The following is a 22,263-nucleotide window of genomic DNA, read 5'->3' as shown; positions in this document are numbered from 1 at the left end:
GTGGCAACACGGTCCACACATGAACACTCGAGGTTCTCGGTTGGGACCAGGGCTGGGTCCCTAGTGCCACAGAGGGGCAAAAATGTGGGCTGAGAGGTGGCTGAGAAAAGTGAGGTCTTACAGCTCAGAGAGTGTGTGGCCAACATTCTGTGAGAAAGCCATCTCACCAGTGTTTCTCTAAGAAACAATCCAGGGGAGCCTCAGGAAAGGGACCCCTAACCCCCAGGTGAGCAATACAAAAGGGCCTGCGAAGATCTTGAGGCGAAGCTGGCAGCGGTGTGGCATGTCTCTAATCCCAGTACTTGGAGACAGAGACAGGCAGATCTCTGAGTGTGAGGTCAGCCTGGGCTACAGGGCGAGTTCCAGGACAGTCAAGGCTAGAGTGAAACCCTCTGAAAAATGAAAGATCTTCAGGTGAGGCAGCAAGATGAAAAGCTACACAGAGACTGTGGGATACGTGGCCCCAAGCAGGGTCAGCCTGGGCTACTTGCTGTCTGTGATCAGCCCATATGTCTCCAGGGACCTTTTGGAACCCAAGGTTTATCAGCCTTCGGGCAAGGAGCCCTCTCAGAGGGTGAAAAGTACAATCCTGAACCTTGAAATCATCTGAAGACCAGCCTCTCACTGAAGCCATCTGAAGACCAGCCTCTCCCTGAAGCCATCTGAAGACCACCCCCTCACCAAAATCAAAACAATACTACCCCCCCCACACACACACACACATAAAACTGTTTGCTTAGGACCACTCTCAGGAAAAAAATTGTTTTGCCTTAATTGGTACGAAGGTGAATAGGAAGAACAACTATTTTAAAAATCTCTCTCCATAGGCCGAGGGATGTAGCTCAGTGGTAAGGTGCTCGCCTAGTATGTAAGAACCCCTGCATTTGACTCTACTACCACAAAACAACGCTCCCCAAACATTGGCATTTAAATATACATTCTAAGATACAAGATAAGTCTAAAATATTAAGAAATTTGAGCCCGGCGGTGGTGGCGCATGCCTTAATCCTAGCACTTGGGAGGCAGAGGCAGGTGGGTCTCAGTGGGTTCAAGGTCAGCCTGGTCTACAAAAGTGAGTTCCAGGACAGCCAGGATTGTTACACAAAGAAACCCTGTCTTGAAAAACCAAAACAGAATGAAAGAAATTCGAGGCAGATATGATGGTGTCCACCTGTAATTCAACTTTGAAAGACCGTGGCATTTCCAACGCTGTGTCTGAGAAGTCCCAGGGCATTCAAATACTCAGTCCTCAGTTGGCGGCTGTTTGGGGAGGATTAGGAGGTATGGCCTTACTGGAGTAACTATGTCCCTGGGGGTGGGCTTTGAGGTTTCCAAAGTCTCACATCATTTTGAGTTAGCTTCCTCTGCATCCCGTTTGGGGTTTGAGATGTCTGTCTTCACTCCAGTCGCCTACAACCTCTGCTTTGCTATCGCAGGCTCTTACCCTTTGGAACCATTAGTTTAGTTCCAAATAAACTCTTTCTTCTGAAAGTTGCCTTGGTCATGGTGTTTTATCAAAGCAACAGAAAAATTATGAATACAGAAGGCTGAGGAGGAAGAATCACAAGAGCAAGGCTAGTCTACATGGTGAAATTCTGTCTCAAAGAAGCAAAGAAACTCGAGGGTGGGATGGGGGGGTGAGGCTGGTTAAGAGCAGGTACTGAGCTTGCACAGGATCTGTATTCATTCCCAGCATTCACGTCAGACAGCTCACAATCACCTGCCATTCCAGCTCCACAGGATCCTATGTCTTCTTCTGGACTCAATGGGCACCCGTACACACACACACACACACACACACACACACACACACACACACACACACTCACACTTAAAAATAACAATTTCAGCCGGGCGATGGTGGCGCACGCCTTTAATCCCAGCACTCGGGAGGCAGAGGCAGGCGGATCTCTGTGAGTTCGAGACCAGCCTGGTCTACAGAACTAGTTCCAGGACAGGCTCCAAAGCCACAGAGAAACCCTGTCTCGAAAAACCAAAAAAAAAAAAAAAAAAAAAAACCAAAAAAACAAAAAACAAAAAAAACACAACTTCAAAAGAAAGAAACTGGAGAGCTGGCCAGCTGTTAAGAGTACTTGTTACTCTTACAGAGGATCCAAGTTCAATTCCCAGAATCTACATGGTGGCTCACAACCATCTTACTCCTGTCCCAGGAAATCTGAAGCCTTCTGACCTCCATAAGCACCTGGCATGTAGTTAGTATACATGCATATACACAGGCAAAACACTCATACACATACAATAAAATAAATCTTAAAAAATATATAATAAAAGAAAGAAAAGGGGGATGGAAAGATGACTCAGCAGTTAAAAGGGTTAAGAGCACTGGCTACTCTTCCAGAAGACCCAGGTTTGATTCCCAGCACCCACGCAGCAGCTCACAACCATCTGTAAGGCTATTCTCAGGAGCTCCAGTCTTCTTCTGGCCTCTATGACTACCTCAGGTCTAGAGTAACAGTTTGGGTTTTGGTGAGGGTGAAATGTCAGCTGGGGTACACGAACACACATGCAGGCCAAACACCACACATAAAATGTTAAATAAATGAAGAGAGAGAAAAGAACTTGGCGGGAGAGCAGAAGCCCACACCTCCTCAATGTTAATGTAAGCTATAGTTAAGTGAGACCTGCCACGAAGCCTACAGAGCTCATTAGCGAGGCTGTGGCCACCGATTCTGTAGGCTGTCCACCCTGTGCAGACCTCAGAGGGGAAGGGTCACTAGAAACCTGTGCGGGACTTCCCAGCTCACTCTTTGTGAAACTTCTCCTTGTGCAAACAATCCCCCATTCACCAGACCTCTCTGGGGAGAGTTCAGATCTGGTGAATCCTACCCACCCCTTTAGATGCAGACTCAGAATCAAGGCCTAAGGGCAGAGAGATCTGGGATGTGTCAATCAGGAGAGAAACCCCAAATGTTGCTCCTAAGGCTTATGCCCATTTTGCCACTGAATGGCATTTCAGGATGCTGGTGATTCCGGCACACTAGGGTCTACCTGGCTCCCTTCTCTACACCAGGGTCTCTGCCAAGCCACCGACAGATAGAGACTAATGTACCACCTTCCTCTTTGTGGCCGGGTGACCGGTTGCCCTACCTTCTACATTCAGAAGTACGTCACTTCCTATGACATCACTGTCTTGTCCCTACAGGTGTCCCCTGTCTCTGGTGGCACTGTACCATGACTGTTCACACCCCAGCTGACATTTTTCACCCCCACCAAAACCCAAGCTGTTTTTCTAGACCTGTGGTAGACGGAACAGGAAGATGGTCTTGTGGAGTTTATCATCTCATCTTTTGTAACACTGATTAGGATTCCCACCCTCTTGGTCTTATCTATGTTTGTCATTTTGTTTACTGATGAAGACTTTACCCCCCCCCCCCCCCCGCATCACTCCCTAGTCTTTACATGAAGTTCTCCGGATGAACTCCCAGTTGAGTTCAATTCCAGGAAAAAATCTGTTCTGAAAGTTCATTTGTATGCTTTCTGTTGTCCCCGATCCAAAACTATGCAATCTAGTGCATTTTTGTTTGTTCCTAAGCTGCCAGAAAACTGGAGGCCAAGTTCATTGTCCAAGTGCTGCAATCTGCTCATCCAGGCCATTCAGAGCGTCCCTTTTCTCCTGCTGAGTATCTCTGGGTTCGGGTTTAGTTTAAGTAAGTGCCTACAACCAGCTCCCTTGCCTACCTCTTGACTTCTAGACTCCGCCCATCCCTCCTGCCTCACCACTGCCGCTCCACCAGGCCCAGGTCTCCCGGCATCAAGGGTAGAGTGAGCTTTCTAAGACACAAAGCGGGGTCCATTACTCTCATTTTGGGGAACTCCTCATTCCACATTTTACCTTGCCTGCCTTGGTGAGACAGACAAGATAGACAGACACACACAGGAGTGGTGCGTGCGTGCGTGCGTGTGTGTGTATGTGTGTGTGTGTGTGTGTGAAGGCTCTAACTCCATGCTGCAGTCACACTGGATTCTCCTCCATGCCTGCCTCTTTCGTCTTTTCCTGTGTTGTTCTCTCTGCGCCAATCTTCCCTGTGCTTTCTTGGTGAAGGCTCACAAGCATCCCCTCTAAACCTGGGGCCCTCTGGATTCTCCTGGTTCTGTGGCATGCAGCAGGAATAGCCAGGCCAGGCTAGAATGGTATTTTCTGGAAGGATGGAAGAGGCTGTCGTGGTCACTGTGTCCCCACTGACTACCACACAGAGCATTTTATGAGTGAAGTTATGTCCAGACAGGGTGCAAATCTTCCAGAATGAGCGTCCAGACGTAAGACTCTCCGCCAGCGTCTGCATTACCCTACCTACAAAGAGTCTCTGAGGAAAGGCAAGATGGCTCGGCAGGTAAAGGTGTTTGCTGCCGATCCTGAGGACACACGAGGTGAGAGGGCAGGACGAACTACAAACTGTCTTCTGATCTACACGCATGCCTGAGGGCACACACACAATAAGCAAAAATAAAATAAAAACTGTTTCAAATAAAAAAAAAGTCTTAGAGCCGGAGATATAGCTTAGTAGGTAGAGTGCTCACTTTCATTCAGGAAACCCTAGGTTTGATCCCCAGTGTCTCATAGAGGTGTGTGCCATACTCCTGTAATTCCAGGGCTTGGGAGATGGCTAGTCAGTTAAGAACCCTGGCTGTTCTTCCGGAGGACCTGGGGCTGGATTCCCACCACTCGCATGGAGGCTCACAACTGTCTGCTACTCCAGTACCAGGGAACCCGCACCACAGCTCCTTGGGCACTGTACACACATGGTGCAAACACTCATAGAAATAAATCAAATCTCAAAAAAATTAAATTTAAAATCACGTTCAAGGTCTGTCTAAGCTACCTGAGACCCTGACCCTATTCCAAGAAACAAAACAACAACGACAACAACAAGTCCCTAACTGAGCCTGGCTGCTCCTACCAGTAATCCTGCCTTACAGAGCTAAGGCAAGAGGGGGGGTCATAAATTTGAGGCCAGCATGGGTCACATCCTGAGACCCTGTCTCAAACTACAATCTGTCTCAGTTTGCCCTCAGCTTCCTTTCAGAAGCTCCCCTTCCTCCTCTGTGGGCCATTCCCTGAACACGTCTATTCCACTCTTCAGGTGTTTGCTACCGGAAGGAGAAAGGTTCCAGTCACCCACCACAGCAGGTGCAAGCGTTTCATGACAAATCACTGTAAAGTGCCTATTAGAACACTATTGCCACACCCCACAATTACCTGTCACTTGGGGAGTTGAAGTCACAACCCCTAAAGCCATCAGAGCACTGGGCCAGAAGTCAGCCTGCTTCTTCCTCAGCAGGCTGGTTTAATCAGGGATCCCGCACTTTCCTAGTTACAATCCAGGGCCAAGGAGGGCACTCCCCCCCCCACCCCCCAGCTTCCTGTCCCAGCTCATCACTACGGATTCCAGGCGCTGGGCTTCCTCTGTCTCAGTGGTCTGACTCCTCCATATCTCGCTGCCCCTCTTACACAAGATCATATCCTGTGTTGTTAAGAGACTTACTTACCCTGGGCTCCATGGGCTCCCAACTCCATCCTTGGCGGGAGAGTGGGAAGTAAACCCCAAGGATCCCCACTTTCCAACACTGCAAATCCTGACTCCAGCCGTCTGGACTCCCCCACCCCGGCGTAGAGACGCCCTCTCACACACGCGCACTCACTCTCAGGCGTCCCGGAGCTCCGGCACAGCGCAGGGCCGGGCTCTGCCAGTGGCTGCAACTTTCTTCGGCCTCGAAGTCAGCCCGACCCGGGGAGGCGATCTGGATCGCTCTCCGCGCGCGTCCCTAGGGTCGGGTTGAAAAGTCCCCAGCGCCGCCTACGGGGAGCCCCGGCTCGCCCCAGCACACTTTCCTCGCCGCCCCCGCTCGTGCCCTCCCGGCTTTCCCCCCGAGCTCGCCCCGCACTCCGGCGCCCGGTCCTACCTCCCCGCAGGCGGCGGCTCCGCGGGTTCCGGGGCGCATATCGCGGACGCCCGTGGCGGCGGGGGCCTGGGGCGCCATGGCCCGCTGCCCTCCGCGCCTTTGTCCGCGCGGCCTCCCCCGGCCGCCGCGAGCCCCTCGGGTCCCCGCCGCGCGCGCTCCCGTCCGGTCCCCGCCGCCTCCGGCCTCGGAGACGCGCTGCGTCCCCTCCCTCCGCCCGCGCGCGCGGCCCCTTCCTCTGCCTGGGGCTGCGCCGCGATCGTCTGCCGCGACGCGCGCCCCCTCCTCCCGACCCATCCCGCGGCTCCAGTGAGCTAATCCGCAGCTGGCGGGCGCCCGGCCGGTTGCCACAGCAACCACTCTCCCAGGGCCCGCCGCCGAGGGGGAGCCACGGTAAACAGGACCTTCTGCCGCACTCGTCCCCCTAGCCTTTCGGGGGTGGGGGAGATGGTGGCTTAACCTTTTCTGTGCTGAAGATCGCCTCACGGGTTCTCTTCTACCCCGGCCGGGGTCCATGCTCGAAGTGCGCTTAGCCGGGGGCCGAACACCAGACAACACCGAAGCCACGCTCCCTGCCCTAGCTTTGTTTCTGGTCAGTTGGCAGGGAGCTAAACTGCTGGACGCCTCAGGCAAAATTGGGCTCCACATTTGCCCCCAAGCAACCGACAGTCATGAGACAGGCCTTCGAGACCCACCGGCCCACGTTCGCCCACAAGCAACTCACAGTCATGAGACAGACTATTAGGACCCACACGGATCCATATTTACCCCCAAGCAACTCACAGTTGCTGCTGGAGTGGGCCATAAGGATCCACGGGTCCACCTCCCTTCAGAAGGGTACAGAAAAGGGATCTAAGGCCACCAGAAGGCAGGCTGGTCAGGAAAAACTATCAGAGAAGTGACTTTTTACTGCCCACTGGTCCTTCTTACCCAGGGCAAGATCAAAGCACACATGCAGGAGGTTTTAGGATGGTAGGATCGCTAAATAGAAGCCCACTTGAAAATGTCGTGGGCTTCAAGGGAGTCAGGAACACAGGCTGGGGCATTCAATGATGTCCTCTGGGCTTTGATGGCCTGGGAAGCTGAATCAATTGTAAAAAGTGGAGAAACAGAGGAAAAGGCAGTCTGGGAAGAGGGGAGCTCCATCATGGTATCTGGAGAGCCTTTAAGTAAGAGGGAATAAGGTAAGATGGGGGGTAGGCTGAAGAGCTTCAAGAGATCTGGGCAAAATCTGAATATTATGCTGAAGGCAATGGGATCCAAGTAGAGGAATGCCAAATGATAATTTCTCAGCCTGACAGTGACAGTTTGTCTGTCCTGGGGGGTAGGTACCAGCCAGTCTCTACATTGGAAAATGTCATTCTTGTTTATAGCTTAGAGACCTCCTAAAGAGTTGACCTATGTTTCTGGAGATGACCTAGTGGCTTCATGCCTGGCTTGTGTGTGGGGAGGGGTGTTGGCACAGATCCGGACTTCTTACAACTTCACTAAGTGGGTACTTAGAAGAAAAATAGTGCTGCATCTAGAGAGGGAGGCCCCTTGCCTGGAACGCCTGTAATCCCAACCTCCCAGGAGACTGAGGTCCTTGTGCAAGGGTGGGAGCAGACTTCAGATACCAGGCAACTGGGATTTACTTAGAGTCACAGGGAAAGAAGCTGCATCTCCTTCGTGGCTGAGGGGTTTGCTCATTGCGTAAGATCTTTGAGGCCTTTGTAAATTCTTCATGCCACGCCCATTTCAGTGAAGCGCTGTAGACTTTCAGAATAGACCTTTGCCAAGTGCAAGCATTTGTTTTGTTTTTTTTTAAAGTGTTAGTATTCAAATTATTGCTTTGTTTGCCTCCTTCTAAGCCTTCGCTCTCTAAATAAAGATCAAAGGCTTGGCTGCTTGAGGGTTAATTACTCCCAGGACCACAAGTTATCCTGATCCGCTGCAGCAAACTGGCAAAGTTCAGTGGGAACTGAGCCAGGAGCCCAGCTGGCTGCCTCCCCCAGCCCAAAGCACAAAAGAGTTTAGGAGTTTTTGAGTGTGTGGCTTCAAGATAGCTAGTCACATCTTAGGTGGACATCAGGAAGCTTGGGCTGAGGAGTCAGTCCTTTGGCAACCCCTCGGCCACCATTTTATCACGGAATTCCAGGCACTCACTTGTCTTAGGAAAATACCCTTGCTTCTGCCCCCTGGGTCAGATTTTGAGGAATGCCTTCCCACCCCAGCCTCACCACTTCTGCTGCCCCCCTTTGCTGGGTCACCCTTGTGGCTCTGTCACCATGACTCAGATCTGCTCATCCTCCTCTTCCCACTTTCTTTGCTGGTGTCCAGTTTTCCCAGATGAGGGAACTTTTGGTCCCATCTAAACCCTGGTGAGTTTCTAGCCCAAGTAGCTTAAAGTCGCCCCCCCAGCCCCCCCCCCCCCACCCACGCACACGCATGCACGCACGCATGCACATGGTGGATACCCAGTGCCAGGCTGCTCCAAAGCACACATCCCTTATTCTCCCTGTCTGTCCTCAGCTTCTCTCCTAGTTGCAGAATGAGACCCGAGGTAGGCATAAAGTCAGCTTTCTGTATCTGAAAGAGTATGGCTTCAGCAACGCCCCGGATACCAAAATGTTTGGATTTTCAAGTTCATTATAAAAATGGTTTCAAACCTGCATATCTACTGCGTTAATTCTTCCATACTCTAACTCTAGATTATTATTACTTCTATATAATCCAATGTAATTATAAATAATCTATATACATATATATTGAACTATTTTCTTTCTTTCTTTCTTTCTTTCTTTCTTTCTTTCTTTCTTTCTTTCTTTCTTTTGCTTTTTTGACACAGGATTTCTCGTGTGTAGCCCTTACTGTCCTGGAACTTGCTATGCAGACCAGGCTGGTCTCGAACTCACAAGAGATCCGCCTGCCTCTGCCTCCCATGTGCTGGGATTAAAGACGTGCGCCACTACCTCCTGGCTATATTGAACTATTTTCGATAGCTGTTAGACTCTATTGTTGTGGCTTTCTTTCCTTCTAAAAATTTTCTGTGTGTGGGTATTTTGCCTGTGTGTGTGTCTGTGCACCACGTGTGTGCCTGGTAGCAGCAGACGTGAGAAGAGGGCTTCAGATCAGATGGTTGGGCTGTGAGCCACTGTGTGTGTGCTGGGAATTGATGGGAACCCTCTGTGGAGCATCAAGTGCTCTTAACTGCCGTCTCTCCAGCCCTTGGTTTTTGTTTTTGTTGTTTGTTTTTCATTGTTTTGTCTGTTTTAATACTGTATCTGGTATTCTAGTCTGGCCTCTAATTTTCTAAGTAGTCAGGCATTTTTAACTCCTGACCTCCTGACACTCCCTCCCCCGTGCGGGGGATTACAGGCGCTTACCCGCATACCTGACTTTAGATTCTAAAGGGGATGACAACAAGAAAAAAGATTGTACGTGCCTCGCATGTTGGTGTGGGATTCCCCTCTGTATTCAGCGAATAAGTTTTATTACCATTGGTTAATAAAGAAGGTGCTTTGGGCTGGGTGATGGTGGCGCACGCCTTTAATCCCAGCACTCGGGAGGCAGAGGCAGGCGGATCTCTGTGAGTTCGAGACCAGCCTGGTCTACAGAGCTAGTTCCAGGACAGGCTCCAAAGCCACAGAGAAACCCTGTCTCGAAAAACCAAAAAAAAAAAAAAAAAAGGTGCTTTGGCCTATGGCAGGGCAAAATATAGCCAGGCAGGAAATCAGAACAGAGATATAGAGAGAAAGAAGGCAGAGTCTGAGAGACGCCATGTAACTGCCAAAGGAGACAGACACTGGAACCTTACCAGAAGGCCATAGCATTGTGGTGATACATAGATTAATAGAAATGTGTTGTTTTAAGATGTAAGAGCTAGCTAAGAATATGTCTGAATCATTGGCCAAGTAGTGTTGTAATTAATATAGTTTTACATGATTATTTAGGTCTGGGCAGCTGGGAAACCAATGTGCAGTCTCTGCTTACAGCATGGTGCTGCCTATCTCTAATCCTAGCACTTGGGAGACTGAGGTAGGAGGATCATGAGTTCAGTGTCAGCCTAAAATACATAAATCTCCCAGGAACCCCCAGCACACACAGGTGTATATTTTCAGTTGTGTGTATATCTCGGAATATTTTCCACCAACAATTGGCTGAATCTCAGACTTTAGAATCCACAGATGTGGAGGCACAGATTTGGAGGGCTGGCTATCATCTGGCTCAAACTGGGAAAGGAGAGGATGAGAGACAAGGGGACAGAGCTGACCTCTTGTGAGCCTTTAATTCTGCTTTCTCCATACGGTACAGTCTTGGATCACTACAGAACATGTCACTTCCTTTCCCTCCTCTTCCTTCAGGGTCCTGTTGAAGAACATAGGCTTGCGAGTAGATAGCCAGATCCAGTTCCAGAACAGGTTACTCGGCCTCTGAGTCCTGTATCTTCATGGGTAAGGTGGAAATAGGAACCAGTTGTAAACACCTCACTGTGCTGGTGAGGAGGAAGTCAGGTAATAGAGAAAAGGATCGCTATTGTGCCTGGCCCAATGTTGTGAGAGGAGAGTCTCCTTTATTCTCTCTCTCTCTCTCTCTCTCCCTCTGTGTGTGTGTGTGTGCGCACACACACACGCACACACATATGTATGAGAGAGAGATCAGGAAGGTGTGGTGTGTGTGGTTACTCCAAGGGCTGGAGGAAGGTGTGGTGTGTGTGGGTACTCCAAGGGCTGGAGGAAGGTGTGGTGTGTGTGGGTACTCCAAGGGCTGGAGGAAGGTGTGGTGTGTGTGGGTACTCCAAGGGCTGGAGGAAGGTGTGGTGTGTGTGGGTACTCTACAGGCTAGAGGAAGGTGTGGTGTGTGTGGGTACTCCAAGGGCTGGAGGAAGGTGTGGTGTGTGTGGGTACTCCAAGGGCTGGAGGAAGGTGTGGTGTGTGTGGGTACTCCAAGGGCTGGAGGAAGGTGTGGTGTGTGTGGGTACTCCAAGGGCTGGAGGAAGGTGTGGTGTGTGTGGGTACTCCAAGGGCTAGAGGAAGGTGTCCTCCTCCATCACTCTCCACATTTTCCCTTTGAGGCAGGGTCTCTCCTTGAACCCAGAGCTTGCATTTTGTTTTTGTTTTTGGCTTGGCAAAACAAGCCCCCATGATCCTCATGTCTCTGCTTTCCCCAACCAGGGCTGGGTATGAAAGCGCATGGGCTGCAGAGATGGTTCAGTGGTTAAGAGCACTGGCTGCTCCTCCAGAGGTCCTGAGTTCAATTCCCAGCTACCACACAGTAGCTCACAACTATCTCTAGTGGGATCTGATACTCTATTCTGGCATAAAGGTGTATAAGCAGATAGAGCACTTACATGCATACATAAAATAAATAAATCTTGAAAGGAAGAAAGAAAGGAAGGAAGGACATACCCACCCTTTTCCTGGGTTCCAGTATCCAAACTCCTATCCTCAAGGTGCTTATCAAGTCCTCTTAACAACTGAGCCATGTCTCCAGCGCGCTCTCTCCCTCCCTCCCTCCCTCCCTCCCTCCCTCCCTCCCTCCCTCCCTCCCTCCCTCCCTCTCTCTCTCTCTCTCTCTCTCTCTCTCTCTCTCTCTGCCTTTGTTTTCTCTGCTTTCTCCTCTCCTCATGAATACAGGGTGTGTCAGACTCCAGAGAGAGAATCAGGCAGTTTGTCTTCTCTCCCATGAGAGCCTTCTACCAGAGTGGTAACCAGCCCAAAGCTTCAGCCGTCAGCCACCAGCAGGAAAGCTGGGAGGGAGACCTCCAGGCTCCTGAGCAGGTTAGTTCCACTGAGAGCGCAGATCTCACCCAAAGAACAAATCTCTGGACATCACCCTCACATTTTCTCATTTCTAGCAAGACTCCTTCTGGATGCTAATTTTTCCTGAGCACCTCTCTGTCCCCGGCACTGTTCCCTGTCATGTTGTTATGTATCTTACTGGGGAGCACACCGGCCTGGTCCTGTCCACTGAACCCAAGTCCTTTCTGTCTCTCCACCTCGCTTGGGAGCGTGGTTCTGCTAGCCCCACCTACTTTTCAAGATCTCTCGAGCAGCATCCAATCCATGTCTTGCTTCCCCCTGGTGGAAGGTGCAGACAGTGCAGCAACTCGGGGCACTCAGATTTTCCTCCCTGCGCCTGGCCTGGTGTATCGGACTGTTTTCATTTGGGCTCTTGGCAGGATCTTTCCTTCACCGCACTGACACTTGTCTGCCACAGCATAGGTGAGACGTATACACAGAGTCAGTGATGGACAAGACAGCTGGTTAGCTATTCTCTTGAAAGCTGGTGTGGGGAGAAGAACCATGTATCCACCCTATAAAGAAGGACAAAAGAGGAACCTCTCAAGGGGCAGGGAAAGTGTCTCACTTTGACACACTCTTGATGATGGCTCTTCCCATCTGGAGACCACATGTACCCCGGGCACTCAGAGCCTGTGGAAACACCCAGGAGAGCCCTTTTCAGTCTTCCATGGGCACCTGCTCCTTTCTGCCTGAGGAGCTCACCTCCTCTGGCCTGTCCTTCTCATGACCTGGTCCATCCTTGGCTCTGTCTCTCTCAACAGGGTGTTAGCAGAATTCTTGGGGGAAAAAAAGAAGCCAGACATGGTTTGGCATGCCTTTAATCCCAACATTTAGGAAGCAGAGGCAGGGAGATCTCTGTGAGTTCAAGGCTAGCCGGGTCTACAATGATATTTCCAAGATAGCCAAGGCTGTTTTACAGAGAAACCATGTCATGAAAAAAACAAACAAACAAACAAACAAAAAGGTTAGCTATGAGTCCAAATGCTGGCCTGCATTCAGAGAAAAAGATTACATATATGGAAAAATAAATTTACTCAAAATTTTGGCTAGAACTAGGGCTGCTTCTTCTTCTTCTTCTTCTTCTTCTTCTTCTTCTTCTTCTTCTTCTTCTTCTTCTTCTTCTTCTTCTTCTTCTTCTTCTTCTCCTTCTCCTCCTCCTCCTCCTCCTCCTCCTCCTCCTCCTCCTCCTTCTCCTTTTTTTCCTTTTTTCAAGACAGGGTTTCTCTGTGTAACAGCCTTGACTGTCCTGGAACTTGATTTATAGATCAAGCTGTCCTAGAACTCACAGAGATCCACCTGCCTCTGCTGGGATTAAAGGCGTGCGTCACTACTATCTGGCCCCTATAATGCTTTAAGTTTACAGTTTTCTTTTGGTTCCCAGCCCTAGATATCCCAATCTCTGAGAAAAGCGGGTGAATCTGTGAGTGAATGCCAGTGTAGCTCTTCATGTCCACTGTGGAGCCCAGGATACACAAGACGTCCGGCTAGCTCTGAGGCCGGAACCTCTGTGTGTCCTTCTGAGCTTTCAATGCACAGCTCTCCACCTCGTTTCTGGCATCTTCTCTGCCTGAGCCTCCATGTTTAGGAGGAAGAATCCCCAGGGAAGAGTTTATTGGCACAAGGATGTGAGCTGGCGCTGAACTCAGACATGCAAACCCTACTAGTTTGCTCTCCCCCAGCTAAAACTCACCTTGTACCCAGACCTCAGTGACTGCTTCCTTCGCTGCGTTCCCAGAGGTCACCCCCAGCCGGGGAGAGAGCATTTCTTCTGGAAAAGCCTGGTATCTGACTACTTCCTACCTTGCCCAGGTCTCAGATTTAATAAAAATAAAAAGGATTGACTAACATTGAGCCAGGTGATGTGAACTGCCAAGCTGGCACTGTGATCACAGATGAATCAGCCCTTCCCTCTTTTCAGGTCCCTGGGCAGACGGGATTAGGTGGGTCTTCGGGAGCTCCTGCTCCACCCGCAGCCCCCTCAGGTTGGCAGAAGCCCCACATAGCAGCCGTTCTCCCTTGAGTTCTGCCTTTTCCTTCAGTAGATGTCAGGTGGTACGGATGCTCGCAGGGCTTGCCCAGGTGGTAGTGGAGGAGCTGACCAGCCAGAGGCCAGCTGGTTGGCTGCCTTGCCAAGGACATCACAGCTTGAACATCATGGCCACCCGTCAGACCTTTGTTGTTGGGTTTTGCTTTGTGTATTGTTTATTTATGTGTGCCTGTACATGCACACAGGCACCTGTGGAGGTCAAAAGAGGGTGTTGGGGTTACAGGCAGCTGGACCTCAGACACGGGTGCTGGGAGCTGGACTCTGGTCCTCTGAAAGAGCTGTAAGTACTCTTAAGTGCTGAGCCTTTTATCCAGCTTTGGTTTTGTTTTTGAGACCAGGTATCACGCTGTAGACCAGGCTAGCCTGAAACTCATAGCAGTCCTCTTTCCTCAGCCTCCTGAGTACCGGAAGGCAGGAATGAGACACCAGCCTGGTCGGGTTTTCAGAACAGATGGTCACAGGCCTTCAGGTCAGCAGCTGAGCTGGAGGGATCTCGGAGATAGGTGCACCCATACTATCCCGGACAGAGGAGAAGGGACTGTCCCCATAGTGTTAGCATGTGTCCAGAATCTGGGAAGGGCCAGCAGGATGCTTGAGCAAAATCAGAAGATGGAATTGGAATGGGAAAAATTCTCCTGAGAAGGGCTACACCGAGCAGAAAAGAAAGGAGAGGGCGCTGAGCCAGCCCTCCTTAGGGAGGGATTTGGAGGCAACACTGCAGAGCATGGTTGACAATGGCTTTCTCCTTCTCTCTTAGAGTGAAATGTGTATAAATATATATTTAAATGATGATATATAGTTAATAGACATACATTTTTAAATGATGCTGAAGATTAAACCCAAAACCTCACTCACACCAAGCAAGTGCTCTGCTCACCTACAGCTCCCTCCCATGACCAAAGTTTTTACTCCAACTTTCTTAGGGGCAAATTGCAGGCAAGGTGTATCACATAGGACTTGGAGTGGGGTCAAGGGGCTGATCCTCTCAAATATTTCTTAGCTAGATAATCGCCTTGACCTTGTGGAAAAAGAGGAGATGGAAAAAGACAAACTCTAGCTTCTTGCCAGCCATTTTGAACTGTGAAGAATAACGGTTTGCAGTTTACCCGCTGCCAGTTATGGTGTTCTGTTAATGCAGTCCCAAGAGACCCACTGGGCCAGGGTTGTTTCCAACACTGTATGGGGAGAGGTCAGAGATGCAGCTAAATACCTTCCAGTTATAGGACCCCCCCAACACACACACACACACACACACACACACACACACATGGAATGCAGGAGCAGACACACACATACAGACACACATACACAGAATGCAGGAACAGACACACACAGAGTGCAGGAGCAGACACACACATACACACACACAGAGTGCAGGAGCAGACACACACATACACACACACAGAATGCAGGAACAGACACACACACACAGAGTGCAGGAGCAGACACACACATACACACACACACAGAATGCAGGAGCAGACACACACATACATACACACATACACAGAATGCAGGAGCAGACACACACACACAGAATGAAGGAGCAGGCACACACATACATACACACACAGAGACTGCAGGAGCAGACACACACGAGAGAGAGAGAGACAGACAGACAGACAGAGACAGAGAGAGAGACAGAGAGAGAGACAGAGAGAGAGAGCGCGCGCACGGGAGCAGAGAATCTTCTTGCTCAGAATGTCAAAATGTCAAAAATACAGAGATTAAGTTAGAGAGCTGGCTTAGCAGATAAGAACACTGGCCACTCCTCCAGAAGAACCCGGTTTAATTCCCAGCACCCACATAGTTCACTGTAACTCCATTCCCAGGGATCCAATGGCTCCTTTTGATTTCCACCAGGCACACATGTGATGCATAGATATACATGCCATCAAAATACCCATATCCGTAAAATAAGAAAACAAACCTCTGCTTCTTTCTCCAGAACACTAGCTGTGCCTTGCCTCCCATCTACCACGTAAACATGTTCCGTGGGAGATGCTAAAATGTTAGCTTCCTGTGCAAAGAGGAGTCTAGACAGGTTCACTATCTCGTTTTTTCTTTTTTTTTTACCTTTAAAAATTTTTTAAATAGATGATAGAGCATTTTTTTAATTTTGCCAGATACAAATAGACTAAATATTGTAACTAATTCTTGCTTGAACCTGTTTTTTTTCCCCCCGTGATATTTATTGAGCTCTACATTTTTCTCTGCTCCCCTCCCTGCCTCTCCCCTCCCCCCTTCAACCCTCCCCCAAGGTCCCCTTCCTAGGCCGGTCTGGAACCCATGGGAACCTTGGCTGCACTTCAAAGTGAGTAGTGCCACCTAGTGGAAATAGAGTGGACCACGCCAGCCGGGACACTGCCAAGAATTGGATACAGCTCTTGATGTTGAGAAGCTGGAAATCAATGAAGCTTAACAAAAGGAGGGCAAGTGGGCTGTTTACTCAGCGTTGTCTGTAGAAAGGAAGCCAGCCGCCATCCGTGTGCAGAGACTTAAACTCGAGTGGAGATGAATACTGGTGGGAACGGGTGTTTAGAGGTGTGCTGGGCTCAGGTGTTGGGGGCAGTGGTGAAGGAGGAGGTCTTGTTCTACCTTCATTTCTTTTCTTTTCTTTTTTTTTTTTAAAGACTTATTTATTTATTATGTATACATTTTGCCTCCATGTATCCTTGCAGGCCAGAAGAGGGCACCAGACCTCGTTACAGATGGTTGTGAGCCACCATATGGTTGCTGGGAATTGAACTCAGGACCTCTGGAAGAGCAGCCAGTGCTCTTAACCAGTGAGCCATCTCTCCAGCCCCTCTACCTTCATTTCTATGGCTGTGATAAGGCATCCTGATGCTAAACAATTGGGGGGATGGGTTATTTTGATTTATAAATTTGCTTATTTTTATTTTTTATTTATTTATTTATTTTTTGAGACAGAAGCTCACTCTGTAGCTCTGGCTGTCCTGCAGCTCACTGTGTAGATCAGGCTGGCCCTGAACTCACAGAGATCCATCTGCTTCTGTCTTCCAAGTGCTGGGATTAAAGACATGCACCACCATGCCTGACTATTTTGGTTTATATTCCAAGTTACCACCCATCACTGAACAAAATTCAAGGCAGGAACTGAAACAGCTAGTCAGTCACGTCACATCACATGAACTTGCTCTCATCTGACTTTCTCCTGTCCTGCATAGCTCAGGATCTCCTACCTAGGGAATGGTAGAGAGTTGGCTGCTATTTTACTTATGGGGGGGCATGAAGTTGGGTGGGGTGGATAGCAAACTGAAAAACAATATTTATTAATTTGTTTATTTTAAGATAGGGTCTCCTGTACCCATGCTAGCTTTGGACTTTTCTTCCTCCTGCTTCTACTCCCTACGTGTTGGGATTCCATGTGTGAACTACTATGTCTATCTGGCAGGACTTGTTCTCTGAATATTTTTATTTATTTAGACAGGGTTTCACTATGTAGCCTGGACTGGCTTGGAACTCACTATGTAGAACAGGCTGGCCTTGAACTCACAAAGATTTGTCGGTATTTGTCTTCTGAGTGTGGGATTAAAGTCCTTGATGTGCCACCAAGCCAAGTTAGGACTTTGTTTTAAATGCGCTCTTTTGCTGGGCATGGTGGCACACGCCTATAATCACAGCCCTCAGGAGGCAGAGGCAGAAAGACCAGAAATTCAAGGTCATCCTCAGGAACAAGTCAAAATAGAGGCCAGCCCTGGCTACTTGAGATTCTGTCTTTAAAAAAAAAATTTGCTTGGGGGCCTGGAGAGATGACTCAGAGGCTAAAAGCATTGCCTGCTCTTCCAAAGGTCCTGAGGTCAATTCCCAGCAACCACATGGTGGCTCATAACTGTCTGTAATAGGGTCTGGTGCCCTCTTCTGGCCTGCAGGTATGCACACAGACAGAATATTGTATACATAATAAATAAATAAATAAATACATACATACATACATATTTTTTAAAAATTTGCTTTGTAGCCAGACAGTGGTGGTGTGTGCCTTTAATCCCAGCAGAGGCAGGTGGGTCTTTGAGTTCAAGGCCAGTCTGGTCTACAGAGTGAGTTCCAGGACAGCCAGAGAGCTGTTACACAGAGAAACCCTGTCTTGAGAAATCAATCAGTCAATCAATCAATAAAATAAAAAATTGGCTTGGCATGATGCCTTAGGTCAAGCACTTGGGAGCCTGAGGAAGGATTGCCTCAAATTCAAGGCCAGTTAACTCTAAGTGAAATCCAGATTAGCCTGGGTTATGAAGTAAGGCCTTGTCTCAAAATAATAATAGTGATAATACTGCTAAATAATAAAACAGAAAATAAACAGATAACATCTTCCACAATGCATCTCCATGCCTGTGTTATGACTCAGGAGGAACAGAACTACTTCTGCTTTTATTTAGATGATAAAAGCGAGGTGTTTGCTAATTAGGTGTGGGGCTAAGCATGCCACATACATACAGCTTGCTTCTTTTTTAAACTATTCTTTGTAGACCGCCTTGGCGAGTTACTCTGTCTAGGGTCTGTAACCCGCCTGGCTGGTCAGTTATTCCAGGGTCACGGAGAGGTGCCACCTGAAAGACATGGGCAAGAGAGAGGAAGAAGGCCAAGCATAGTTCTTGTCAAAGCCTCCGTTTATTAGAGTCATGGTTACAGCTTATAGAAGAAGGCTAAGCATAGTTCTTGTTAAAGCCTCTGTTTATTAGAGTCATTGTTACAGCTTATATAGCCGCTGGATGAGGAGCTTGGGGGGCTGGGGCACGGGATCTTGCCACGTGGTCCACGGCGGTCACGTAGGCCAAGAGGTTAAGATCGGTCAGGTCACAATTCCTCTGCCAGGAGTTCACAAGTTGACACACCTAGTTCTCTAGATAGTTAGAGTGTGAGGCAGGTTCCGCTAACAGATAGCTCTCTATTAACAGACAATTTGGGTGTGGGATAGGCTTTGTCAATAAAACAATTCTCAATACAATTGGGAAGTGGAGCCCTCTGCAAAACTCCTCAGGGTGGTGATCCCTATAATAATTTTTTGGGGGGGACATGGCTCCTGACAATTATTTTATGTGTATGCGTGTATTGCCTGCATGTGCCTCTGTGCATCAGCCTCACTTGCAGAGGTCAGAAGAGAAGGTTGGATCCCTCTGGAACGGGAGTTACAGACTGTAGTGCACAGCCATGTGGGTGCTGGGAATGGAGCTAATGTTCTTAACTGCTGAGTTATCTCTCAAGAACCTTCTGTCTCTTTTTGAGACAGGGATTTAGCGTGTATCCCTGGCTGGCCTGGAACTCCTTTTGTAGACCAAGCTGACCTTGAACTCTCCCTGCTTCTACCTCCGAGATCTGGGCTCCTCTGCCCACCCTCTTCTTTTTTATTTTAATGGTGTGGGAGGTCCTTCTGTCTACGTGTTGATTTTATTGTTAATGAGTAAAATGAATAAACTGCTTTGGCCTACAGCAAGGCAGAACTTAGCTGGGGGGGGGCACTAAACTGAATGCTGGGAGAAAGGAGGTAGAGTCTAGAGAAGCCATGTAGCCCTACTGGAGATAGGCACAGGAACTTTACCCATAAGCCATAGCCTCATGGTGATATGCAGATTAATAGAAATGGGTTAAATTAAGATATAAGAGTTTGAGCCAGCCAGTGGTGGTGGCGCATGCCTTTAACCCCAGCACTCGGGAGGCAGAGGCAGGCGGATCTCTGTGAGTTCAAGGCCAGCCTGGTCTACAAGAGCTAGTGCCAGGACAGGAACCAAAAGCTACGGAGAAACCCTGTCTGGGGGGGGGTGGAGATGTAAGAGTTTGGCTGGGGGGTGGGGGGTGGGAGGGGTGGAGGGCTGGGGGGTGGGGGGGTGGCACATACCTTTAATCCCAGCACTTGGGAGGCAGAGGCAGGCAGATCTCTGTGTGTTTGAGGCCAGCCTGGTCTACAAGAGTTAGTTCCAGAACATGCTCCAATGCTATAGAGAAACCCTGTCTCGAAAAACAAAACAAAACAACAACAACAAAAAGTAAGCATTCGCTAATAAGAAGCTAGAGCTAATGGGCCAAGCAGTGATTTAATTAATACAGTTTCGGTGTGGTTATTTTGGGAGTCTGAGAGGCTGGGAAATGAACAAGCAGCCTCCTACAACATTTTAAGATTTATGTGTGTGTGTGTGTGTGTTGGGGGGTGTACCCTCGGAAGTCAGAAGAGGGTGTTAAATTCCTTGGAGGTGGAGTTACAGAGACTTGAGAGAGTTGTTAGAAGTGGATACTGGGAACTGAACTCAGGCCCGCTGAAAGAACAATACAGACTTTTAACTGAGCTATCTCTCCAACCCCCCACCGTCACTCCCCCTCCCCTGCTTCTCCACCCTGCCATTCCACACCCTGAAGCCCGGTGCTGTCTGACCTCCCTCTCTCTGGTTATTCAAGATTAAACACACACACACACACACACACACCCCTTTTCCTGCTTTGGACACACACACTCCTACTTTGGAGCTTTCTTTATGACTTCTCTCCCAAGACCCTTATTTCTCCTCCAAAGTAGCCTGGTCCATGGTACCACCTGCTCTCATTGCATTCATGGTCCTTGCTACACTTTTATTTTTATCACGGTTATTTTATATGTGGTGGACACGACTTAAAGGAACCGATGACCTCTTGACAGCAAACACCGTTAGCCGGCTACCGAGCCATCGCACCGTGTTCCTGGCTATTCACCTACTCTCCTAGTAATAAGCAGGTGACAAAAGGACGAATGTGTCTACTACCCAGAGTACAGAATACACATTATTATGAAACAATAAAATATTGAAATCAATTCAAGAAAGACTGATTGGGTTTAATAAGTATTAGTCAAAAGTATAAGTCATTCCCTAAGGTCTAAACACCACCGCTAAGTCAGTGCAGGACCCAAGACCCACACCCAGTGGCTGAAAAGCTTGCTTTCCGTTAGACCCACCAGTAATCCATCGGGCGGTTTAACATTTCTAGGGTTTAAACTACGAAGCTCCGAAGAAGAGAGGACCACACGGAAAAAGGGGTCACAAGAGCGTGCTTCAGTGTTTTGCGCTAAGCCATTCAGTGTGTGCCTTGCCCTGGTGCGCGCCGCGGTCCCTTTAAGGAGCGCGTTCTGGGCGGAGAGGGCGGGGCCAGGTACCGGAAGCCGCGGGCGGCGCGGGCCAGGTCGCGGAGTGCTCTGCCCCGCTGGGGCTCTCAGCTCGGTGCTGGTCCCGGAGCAGTTGGCTGTGCGCGTACCCTCGCCGTGTCCCGGGGACCTGGACCGTGCACCCGCCTCCCTGCGGCTCTCTGAAGCTCCGCCGTCCGCTGCAGGCCTCGGGTCCGCACCTCCGACCCTGGCGCTCGGTTCACCCCGCACTCTGCGGTCTGGCTCCGCACAGCTCCGTGCGCGTGCTGACCTCGCGTCACCCGCGGTCCCTGGCTCTGGTTGCCGCCCGCCCCGGGTCTGGCCTGGCTTAGGCGGCGGCCCGATTTACCCCAGCCTCTCCCGGAGCATCTCCACCAATGGCTTCTTAAGTAGGAGACAAGCAGCCTAGGCCTGGGGGCCTGGGGAGAATGGTGACCCTCTGGCGTTTGTCTGTCAGGGTCTGCTTGTCACACTTAAGATGCTTTGAGTTCAGGAAGGAACTTGGCCTTCCCAGACCCCTGGGATGCTCTCGCAATGCCAGACTATGTTGGTTTCTGCTGGGTACTTTGCCCAAATTTATCTCAGCCCATGGGGATGTTGGAGAGGGGGCGCCTGGCACCTTGTGCCAGCGAAAGACCCACTGGAGTGACCTGGCTGAAAATGGACGAGTGGAAGTGGCTCAAGCAGGGCCTCTGGGCCGCGTCTTACTGTGTCTCCGTCTAGGGCTCCGTGCTGGCATTCTCTTGGCGAAATTCTTCCCCCTGTTCTTCTTGTACCCTCTCACCTACCTGGCTCCTGGTTTCTCCACCCTCTGGCTCCATCTGCTTTTGAAAGCCACAGAAACCTCTGGGCCAACATATATCAAACTGGGCCAATGGGCCAGCACCCGGCATGATCTCTTTTCAGAGTCTTTCTGTGCCCAGTTCTCCAAGCTGCATGTCCAGGTGACCCCCCACCCTTGGGCCCACACGGAATGCTTACTCCAGCAGGCGTTTGGGGAGGATTGGGGCAGCCTCCTGTTTTTCGAGACCCAGGAGCCTGTGGGTTCAGGGTGCGTGGCCCAAGTGTACAAAGCATTCGCTAGCACTGCCTTGCTGGAGAAGGACAGAGCCTGGAGACTTGGGCAACTCTCTGCCCCACTGCTGTCCTCAGGATCTGGGGCAGTCGGGATGCTGGGAGGGCCCTTTGCGAAGGAGTGGAAGCCTTCAGAAAGCCTTGCCGATGAAGCATTTGTAGAAAAGCTGCTTCTCCCTAAAGCTGACCTTGTTAGGGCAGAAGGGAGCACGTCTCAGGTTCCTGGCCATCCACCTAAGTCAGATCACCTCGTCCCCGTGGCAGTGAAAGTAAGTGCTCTCACAACCCCAGTCCGCTGCGCCCCATCTTTG

At 49.8% G+C, this 22,263-nt stretch overlaps 3 protein-coding genes across 8 annotated transcripts in view; 2 read left to right on the top strand and 1 right to left on the bottom strand.

Moving 5' to 3' along the window:
* Dennd2a (DENN domain containing 2A) overlaps positions 1-6,198 on the bottom strand; it is a 98,768-nt gene extending 92,570 nt beyond the window's left edge. For 2 of the 4 annotated variants that reach the window (XM_057768232.1, XM_057768242.1), the window contains exon 1: positions 5,923-6,198. The gene's annotated coding sequence lies outside the window, so the exon portion shown is untranslated. Of the gene's footprint in view, positions 1-5,508; positions 5,529-5,661; positions 5,725-5,922 lie in introns of those variants that run through there. The other 2 variants (XM_057768251.1, XM_057768258.1) reach the window with 2 other exon arrangements.
* On the top strand, positions 4,341-21,287 carry LOC130889959 (uncharacterized protein DKFZp434B061-like). Its single transcript, XM_057793885.1, has 4 exons — positions 4,341-4,389; positions 5,668-6,312; positions 6,396-6,548; positions 20,725-21,287. The coding sequence occupies exons 1-4, from the start codon at positions 4,341-4,343 to the stop codon at positions 21,285-21,287; spliced, it is 1,410 nt and encodes a 469-aa protein (XP_057649868.1).
* Adck2 (aarF domain containing kinase 2) overlaps positions 20,896-22,263 on the top strand; it is a 13,899-nt gene continuing 12,531 nt past the window's right edge. For all 3 annotated transcript variants that reach the window (XM_057772335.1, XM_057772326.1, XM_057772343.1), the window contains exon 1: positions 20,896-22,221. In XM_057772335.1, the coding sequence (XP_057628318.1) occupies positions 21,307-22,221 (915 nt within the window). In that variant the 5' untranslated portion in view covers positions 20,896-21,306. The remainder of the gene's footprint in view (positions 22,222-22,263) is intronic.

This window comes from Chionomys nivalis, chromosome 1 (genome assembly GCF_950005125.1).
Source record: "Chionomys nivalis chromosome 1, mChiNiv1.1, whole genome shotgun sequence".
Classification (NCBI taxonomy): domain Eukaryota; kingdom Metazoa; phylum Chordata; class Mammalia; order Rodentia; family Cricetidae; genus Chionomys; species Chionomys nivalis.
The sequence above is the reverse complement of the archived record's forward strand: the minus strand, read 5'-3'. Positions and strand labels throughout refer to the sequence as shown.

Bases quoted from the DNA above. Each gene is read 5' to 3' on its own strand.
- LOC130889959 (XM_057793885.1), top strand. From the start codon at position 4,341: ATGGCTCGGCAGGTAAAGGTGTTTGCTGCCGATCCTGAGGACACACGA. The intron at 6,313-6,395 runs GTAAACAGGACC...TCTGTGCTGAAG, and splicing joins GCCGCCGAGGGGGAGCCACG to ATCGCCTCACGGGTTCTCTT. The intron at 6,549-20,724 runs GCAAAATTGGGC...TAACATTTCTAG, and splicing joins TAAACTGCTGGACGCCTCAG to GGTTTAAACTACGAAGCTCC.